General features: G+C 29.6%; 1 protein-coding gene across 1 annotated transcript; it reads left to right on the top strand.

Moving 5' to 3' along the window:
• The first annotated feature begins 6,096 nt into the window (after positions 1-6,096).
• On the top strand, positions 6,097-8,884 carry LOC107929814 (pentatricopeptide repeat-containing protein At3g20730). The gene is made up of 2 exons (XM_016861324.2): positions 6,097-7,119; positions 7,534-8,884. The coding sequence occupies exons 1-2, from the start codon at positions 6,402-6,404 to the stop codon at positions 8,625-8,627; spliced, it is 1,812 nt and encodes a 603-aa protein (XP_016716813.1). The 5' UTR covers positions 6,097-6,401; the 3' UTR covers positions 8,628-8,884.
• The last annotated feature ends 417 nt before the right edge of the window (positions 8,885-9,301 follow it).

Genomic DNA, 9,301 nt, shown 5'->3' with positions numbered 1-9,301 from the left:
TCAAGTTAGACAATTGGCCAAATGGGTAATTGAACTTGAAAATTGGACTTGAGATCGAAAATTGGAACAAAAAATCGAAACCCAAAATTGGTTGAATTGGGCCGATGGTCCAACCAGTGTTTGACCAAATTGGTCGAGTTATCACTGGCCTAAACCAAACCGACAACATTCGAACTGGCTCGGGGTGTTATAAGGGTGTCATGCCTACAATGACATCACCAGGCATGACAATGCCGGTGACATTCCGATGGCTAACGAATGGCCAGTGGTGGTGGTTCTTCTGCGATTGAGCAGTGGAAGAATTACATTCCTACTGGGACTCGACCAGATATTTTGATTTCACATTAAGTATTACAAAAATAATATTATTTTAATAAATTTAATATTAAATTTAATTTAATACTTATCTTGATAATATGTTATTAATTTAATAGATTAAATATTAAAGAATCTAATACTTATCTTGATATAAGTATTATAATAATTTAATATTAAGGTGAATAAGTTTGATATTAGTTGAACTCTCTGAACTATCCCTATATAAAGAGAGTCTTAAGTCATTATTTTTCACAGACTTGAATTCAAAAGAAAGTTGTAAAGAGAAAATTCTCCGAAGAAATTATTTCCGAAGATTTCTAATGATATTTTCTTATTTACAGCTTGACCTAGAAGTTTATAGAAATTGCAAAATTGCCCCACTGATGATTTTGTGAAATTTTTCTAATTCGAAGCAAACCCACACTCGACAGACGTGTGCTTGAGGATAGCAGAGAAGACTACTCGGTTGAAATGTTCATCCTAGATGAATCGAAAAGGTAAAATTTTGATCAAGTGTTTATTAATTTAGATATCACAACCAAAATTTTGTTTTTGGAAAAAAAATTTAAAACTCCATTTTTCCCTAAAACATGTTTTTCGCTGCATTTTCCAACAAGTTTTTTCTAGCAGGGTCAACGCCTTTCAATCCATTGAATTCATTTGCTCCATATTTTTGTAACTTTTTTATCGGAGCTCGTCTGGTTTTAGGTATTGGTGCAACTTGCGAAGCAGCTCTTGCTACTCTTTAAAGTACATCTGCTATTGTGTGGGGTAAATTTTCATCGCATCAACCTTCTTGACGAGGTAAATTGGTTATGTTTATGCGTTGAGCACCAACTTGATAAACACTGTGTGCCTTAATCTCTACTCGATTTTCTCCCTCAATGGAGTGATCACTATTGTTAACTTCTTCCTCAATAGCATATCTTGATTCGTCAGATATTTTCAACTATAAAATAAAACAATACATAATCAACATCCAAATCTCAACTCAAACTTGACTTAACCTTGGCATATACCTTTAAACTCAATTTGGATCTCGATTTAGTTTGAGAATCAATTAAACCTGTAGCTCTAACACCACTAAATGTAACACTATACTCAACCCAATCATTGGGTACTAAATACGAGATGTCATATTCGTTTCCGAAGCAATTACAATTTTGTTTGCCTATTAAATAAACAATCCATACAAGTCATTATGATTCATTCTTAATTATAATCCATAATCCGTGAAAATGATAATGATTGTCAAGATTATACATCTATAATGAAGCGAAGCATGTAGTAGGGTAGAGTATGTCAATTGTGGAGCGATGATGAAGTTAGCAATATTAGTCCTCGTCTTACTCCATTATTATCCATAGACATGAAAACAAAAATAAACAAATATAAAATGTTGCTTCTCGAATAAAATAAAATAATATTTTTGGGCTAAATGTAATAAATAAAATGTAAAATAATAGATTAAATATTAATTTTCCAAAACTTATAATGATAAATAGATAAAGTTGAAATATTAGTTAAACAAAATATGAAAAAGAAGAGAATTCAATTCATTAATTTTTATTGTCATTTCCTTAAAAAATCACCTAATAATTGGGATAAAATTGTAACAACAAAAAAAAACTTGGCTTCCTCATCCGTCAGATTTCGAAAAATCCATTGGCACATCCGTTTCCCGCCCTTTGGTTTCGTCAGTTTCATCATCACCACCAACACAGTATCTCAAACGCTGACTTTCGAAATTCTGAAAAACCACCGTTTCAATCTCCGACGCCGTTTCTTCTAACCGAGTACGGCGGCTCCAAACTCAGAACACACTCCCTCCCTCGCTTTTTGCTCCAAACGTGAATCTAATAGCCCTATCTACCGTTACTTCCTCCGCAATTTCATGCGATTTTCTTTTCTTTCAAATTCTAGAGTATTCCTTCTATGAGTCCCTGAATTTAAGGCGCGATGTACATCAAGGAATATGTTTCGAAGGGTTCAAATCCTATGCTTCGAGGACCCTGGTCCCTGGTTTCGATCCTTTCTTTAATTCCATATCGGGTTTAAATGGCTCTGGGAAATCCAACATCCTCGACTCCATATGCTTTGTTTTAGGGATCACTAATTTGCAACAAGTTCGTGCTGCCAATCTCCAAGAGCTCGTTTACAAGCAAGGCCAAGCCGGAATTACCAAGGCCACTGTCTCCATTATCTTTGATAATTCCGATAGATCCCAGAGTCCACTCGGTTACGAGGACCACTCTGAAATCACTGGAACTCGACAAGTAGGTAATGCGTAATTGTCTTCTTTTCTTTATTTCAACTATGATTTTGTTTCAGTTTGAAATATTGCTGCAAATGCCATGTTTATCTCTATCTTTTAAAACTGAAAATCTTAATGGAACATTCGTAGATTGCGGTTGGTGGAAGGAACAAATATTTGTGTAACGGAAAAATTGCAAGACAATTTTCAAACAATTTGAGATATTAATTTTGAAATAATTTGACATGTTTTTAAAGTTGGAAATATTGTTTTCTAAGAAAAGATTATCAATATTTAAATAAATTATTTTTCCCCTTATTATGACTATTAAATATTTTTAATTTTTATTTAAATAATAATAATTTTATGAAATACACGAGCGAGCTGCAGGGGTGTAGCCAGGGGGCTGGCATGGGCCCCGACCTCTCCTAAAATAGAAAATTTTATTTTAAGCCCTTGAAATTTTTTAAAAATTTTAAATTAGTAAAGGTAAAATTACACTTTGACCCCCCTAAAATTATAAAAATTTAATTTAATCATTTACACATTATAGAAATTTAAACTATAAAAAATTAAAATTTCATCCGACCCCTTAAAAAAATTTTCTGACTTTGCCCCTGGCGAGCTGAGATTAAAAAACTAGTATATATATTAAATAATGTTTTGGAGAGAAAAAATAAAAAATAAACTTAAGTAGCAGGCTTCATGTTTGACAACGTGTTTAACATTTTTATAGGTCTCACTAAAAGCAATATTTTAGTGTAAAAATAGAAAATTAAAATATATGTCAATATTTTAATATTATATAGTCATTGTAACAATAATTATAAAAAAAAAACCAATCCCTTAATTTTCGTATGTTAAAAAATTTAAAAATAATAAAATAATTCCTAAATGCATGTTTTTACCTTCAAAAAAATGTTTTTGGTTTTTTTCTTGGAAATTTTAAATAATGGCTAAGATATTCAGAAAATACCAAATATAACCTTGATCGGTCAACGTCAAACTTAATATTTTAAAAAAAATATTTCTTACTTTGCCAAATTACAATAGAAATTCATATTACATTTAGGAAAAATGTGTAATTTATTTTACATTCCTCTTCCAATCTTGCACCGGAGGGTGGTTGTTCTAGAAAAATTCGTTAGCCATCAAAACAGTAACTATCAAACTTAAACTTTATTTTTTTTTATATAATTTTTTAATAAACATATTTCTTAATCTAGATATTATTAACTCTTTAATTAAAATGGTGTAAGAAAAGATAAAAGATAATAATTTTGTTTTTGTAAGTATTTATGTCTTTTAATAATTTTATAATTTTTTAAATTAAATAATTTAAAATATAATTTTAAAAATGTTTAGGTGTAATGTTGTAATGTTTTTGAAAAGCATCTTTAGGGTCAAAAGCATTATTAGAGCCATGAGTGATGTAAAATAGAATATTTTTAGTTTAAAAGTACTTTTAAACCAAGAGGCAAAAATATTTTTAGAGTTAAATTATATTTTTAACATTTCTTTATAATCTAATGTACTTTATGTAATTTTTATATTGAGTATACAATTATTTCGTTATTGAAATTTATTTTAAATATATGATATTATATATTTGAATTGATAATGTTTATATTTTAATATTTAGAAATATGAGTTTATATATTAAAATAAAAATTAACAAATAACTAAATTAATTGTTAAAAAATATCTAAAAGCTTATTTTTATCATTATAATATTGGTGATGATTGCCAAATGATATTTTTATACAAGTAAGCCTTAACAATTTATACTTCATATATAAAATTTAATAATGAATTATAATAATTTTTTTATATATTTTTATAAAAATGTCAATTTAAATATCTTTATATCTTTATATTTGAATTATAATATTTTTATTGAAATAGCAAAACATTAACACATTTGAACATTTAAGTATTTTTATTTTACAAGATTACATTTAAAATAAATATTTTATTTTTTAACAATACTTTTTAACAATATAATAAACACTTAAATATTAAATAATTTTTTTGAAAAGTAATACTAAATTAATATTGATGATTAAATTAGATGATTTAAACTCTTTGGTATTAATAATATATATTAAGATAATGTCACCTTTGGTATTAATTATATATATTTTCATAAAATATTTAATGTGAAGTTTGTAATTTGTAAATGTCTAATGTGATACTTAAACTATCAATTTATTTTTGGTGTTAACATCGCTAATTAATTGTTAAAACAATTATTGAAAATTTAACAAGTATAATTTTACCCAAATCATAAAGTCCACCAGAATAATATAATATTAAAACAAAAAAAATCAAATTAAAAACAAATAACTAAACTTATAATTAATAAAAAGGAAGTAAATATTAAACATAACCGGCATCTTTTTTATTTAAGTAAATGACTATCTTCCAATGATTTTTTTTATTTGAAACAATATTTTTAATTGATTTTTAAATAATATATTTTATTATCTATGAAAGTACAATAATTTTATATAAGTTTAATATTTATTTTTTTATTAACCATATATTTAGTTATTTATTTTTAATTTAATTTATTTTTTTTGTTTTATTTAATTTTTCAGGTAATATTATATTATTCATGTGATATTATTCTTATATTATATATATTGGGTAAACTACCTAGTGACCACTCAACCTTTAGGCTATTTTCATTTTGATCATCCCTATTTTTTTTTTACGTATTAATTAGGGTAAAAAAATTAAAGGATTAAAGTGAAAAATTAGTAGAAACTAGAATAATACATTAAAAAAATTTTCATAGTGTACTTGTTTACCTCATTATCAAAAGTTCTAAACTTTTTTTGATTTTAAATTTTCAAACATCAAAATCAATTAAATAAATTATTGAAATTTTTATCCCTTTATAGTATCAACCAATTTGTTACTATAATATTGAAATAATTTAATTTAATCTCCTAAAATTTAAAATTTTGTTTTCTGTTTTCAAATTAAAATCAAATCATATAATTCATTTTTAATAATTATCTACAAAACCAAAACAATTCTTTTGATTATATGATCTTGCATCTTCCATTCTAAGCTAAAAAGAACAAATGAAAAATCCTTACAATTAATTTAATTAATTAATTTTATCTTCCATGCCAAACAAAACATATAATTATTTTCATCACTTTTATCCGAATGGAGAATAAGCAATTAATTCTATTAATTGAATGAATTTTTCTTTCTTTTTAGCTTAGCTTGGAATATCTAAGATTATATAATAAAAAAATAAGATTCATAGATAATTATTAAATATGAGTTATTTGAGTTAATCTTATTAAAGATAATATGTAAATATAAAATAAATTTTAAATTAATTAATTTCAATATTATAGTAACAAATCACTTTAATCCTTAATTTTTTGTATTCGAATCAAGACTTAAAAAATATTTTTCCTGTGATTAAAATGAAAGTTACCTAGAAATTAAGTGAGTGATCAAAATGAAAGTATAAATGAAATGTGGATATGATTTGGTGTCCTCCATTAGAGATTTAGCGGTTGAGTGAGTAAAATAAAAGCTTTCTAAAAGTTGGATGATGAAAGTTAATGAATTTTATTTTTGTGATAAAAATGAAAATAGCCTAACTTGCGATCAATTAGGCAGTTTACCCTATATATATATATATGTATATATTTGTTTTCACTGTGTGATATAATCTGGTAGATGGGAAGTATATGAAAACCTGTTGTTTTAACAAGAAGCGATCCGTCTTTAAGAACAGAAAGTCTATAAGTGTCACAATTTTCCGCTGCCCTTGTTCATCTCAAATTTACAAGAAAAAGGCATGAATAGTGTCCCTACAAAAGCAGCTAAAGCCATTAACTTTCTTAACCAAAATCGACTTAGAGGTATTAAATCTTTGTGCAATAGAGGTGAACTTCAACAAGAGTCCAAGTTGATTCAATTAGATTCTTCATTTTACATGCAAATTTTGCAGCTTTGCATTGATTCTAAAGCCAAAAAGCAAGCCCTTCTAGTTCACAGTCAAATTATAAAAAATGGGTATTCTTCAAATGTCCATTTAGGTACCAAATTAATCATTTTCTATGCCAAATTTGGTAACATGGTGGCTGCAAAGAAGGTGTTTGATAAAATGGCTGAAAGAACTGTTGTGTCATGGACAGCAATGATATCAGGGTATTCTCAAAATGGGTTTTTTGAGAATGCTTTGTTGGTGTTTGCAGAGATGAGAAAAGCAGGTTTTAAGGGTAACCAGTTTAGTTATGGGAGTACACTTAAAGCTTGTACCGGTTTGAGGTATTTTAAAGGTGGGATGCAAATTCAAGGGTGTATTGAGAAAGGGAGGTTTGTTGGCAACTTGTTTGTTCAGAGTGGGTTACTTGATCTGCACGCAAAGTGTGGAGACATGGAGGATGCGAGTCGGTTGTTTTATGGAATGGGAAGAAGGGATTTGGTTTCTTGGAACGTGATGATTGGTGGATTTGTACTTCAGGGTCTTGCTGACAAGGCATTTCAGTTGCTTCGACAAATGATGAGAGAAGGTTGGCTTTCATTCCTCGTTTTTATAGAGCAACAAGTACTTGCTTTGCGTTTTTGGATTATATTTTGTTAAACTTGAAGCGGAAGACATTTAAATGTTAAGTGGTTTACAAGAGAGATAGAGGTTAAATTTGATGGTGGGAAATAACTGTAATGTATAAATTAATCAGGACATACATCAATAAGAAGACTTGTCGATTAAGTACGTCAAATTTTAAATGTCTGAAAGTTACTATCCATATCTTCATAACGACTAAGTCTTTGTTTTCTCCATTAGCATATTGTTCATATTATTCACAGTTTATCAGTTTCCTTAGTGACATTGTCTTATTTTGACTGCTCTTACTGCATAGTCTGTTCCACTTTCAATTAATGTTAAAATATCACCTTGTCTCTGAAACACTCTGCTTCAATAGGAAATGTCCCTGATTGCTTCACATTGGGCAGTGTTTTGAGAGTCTCCTTTGGAGATGATGGTATTATGAAGATCGGACAAGTACATGGACTGATACACCAACTAGGGTTTGAATCGCATAATGTGTTGGCTGCATCACTTGTTGATGCTTATTCTAAATGTGGAAGTTTGCAGTGTGCTTTAAAGTTGTATAAAAACATGCCTATGAAAGACATTATATCTTGCACGGCCTTGATCACTAGCTTCGCACGTGAAGACAAACACAATAGAGATGCTTTGGATCTCTTTAAGGAAATAAATTCACTGCAAGTGGAAATGGATGATATGATATTATGCTCTGTTCTTAACGTATGTGCTAATGTAGCAGACTTGAAGTTGGGAAGGCAGATCCATGCTTGTTATTTGAAATGTCAACCTACTAATGACGTGGCAATGGGCAATGCTCTAATTGACATGTATGCAAAATGTGGGGCAATAAAAGATGCTAACAAGGTGTTTAATGAAATGGATGAGAGAAATGTGATTTCGTGGACATCACTTATTGCTGGGTACGGAAAGCATGGATATGGACATGAGGCAATTGCATTATATGAGAAAATGGAGCATGAAAGGATGAAGCCTAATAGTGTAACATTTTTGTCCCTCCTTTTTGCTTGCAGTCATACTGGGTTGATTAACAAAGGTTCAGAGTTGTTTAATGCGATAGTCAGCAAATACGGGATATTGCCCCAAGCTGAGCATCTTTCCTGCATGGTGGATCTCTTTGCACGTGGAGGGCAGTTAGAAGCTGCTTATGAACTGATACGTTTGATGAATACTGAGCCTACCCCATCACTTTGGGGTGCCATTCTGGGGGCTAGTAACATCTATGGCAACATGAACTTGGGAGAAGAGGCAGCCACACACCTTTTCAATATGGACCCAGAGAAGTCAGTTAACTACATTGCTTTAGCTGGTTTATATGCAGGAGCTGGTGCATGGGAAAATGCTTGGGAGACACGTAAATTAATGGATGAAAGACGTGCTGTTAAGGATCCAGGATACAGCCTTCTCAGTTCTGCAGATAAGGAAATGATGCTTTTGAAGCCAAGTTGAAATGGTCGTCTTATTATTGTTAAAGTGGGAGATACACAGCTCTATTTACAAACTTTCCAAGACACTTAAACTCGCAGTGATGGTTAAGAAGAGATGGAGCAATGGTTTGTTTATTTTCATTCTACTGGCAGGACATCAATCTGCTCCTTCTAGTAGCTGGACGGCTTCGGAACATCTAGTTATATGTATAACCTGAGATGTCAAATATGCATTACATTTTCACTTTATATATGCTAAATGGCTTCCCTTTTGGGTTAGTTGCTGTCTAAGTCACGGACAGTTTGTCTTGTTTGGTGGAACAACAAGCACGGATGAAAACATAAATCATATCAAATGCTAACCTCAATTACTCAAAAATAAATTGTCATGCTTAGTAACAAGTTAAAAATCATGCTTCAGTCATATTTTTCTTTAAAAAAAGAATCTATCATGACTAAACAAGCACACGTAAACCAAATAAAATAATTAAATCAAGTACAGGCAAGGGCATTAGTCACTAACTAAAACCATAAAAAATACAATCTTAAATTTGAACTTACATTAATAAATAGAACAGTTATGTAATTAAAATTAAATCGCATAGGTGACAAACTACAAAACACCAAAAAATGAATTATACCGTTCAATAAAAATGCACGGGTCAACGTGAGAACCTCATCTCCTTTTAATCTAAA

Source organism: Gossypium hirsutum, chromosome A06 (assembly GCF_007990345.1).
Source record: "Gossypium hirsutum isolate 1008001.06 chromosome A06, Gossypium_hirsutum_v2.1, whole genome shotgun sequence".
In the NCBI taxonomy this organism is placed as follows: domain Eukaryota; kingdom Viridiplantae; phylum Streptophyta; class Magnoliopsida; order Malvales; family Malvaceae; genus Gossypium; species Gossypium hirsutum.
The sequence above is the reverse complement of the archived record's forward strand: the minus strand, read 5'-3'. Positions and strand labels throughout refer to the sequence as shown.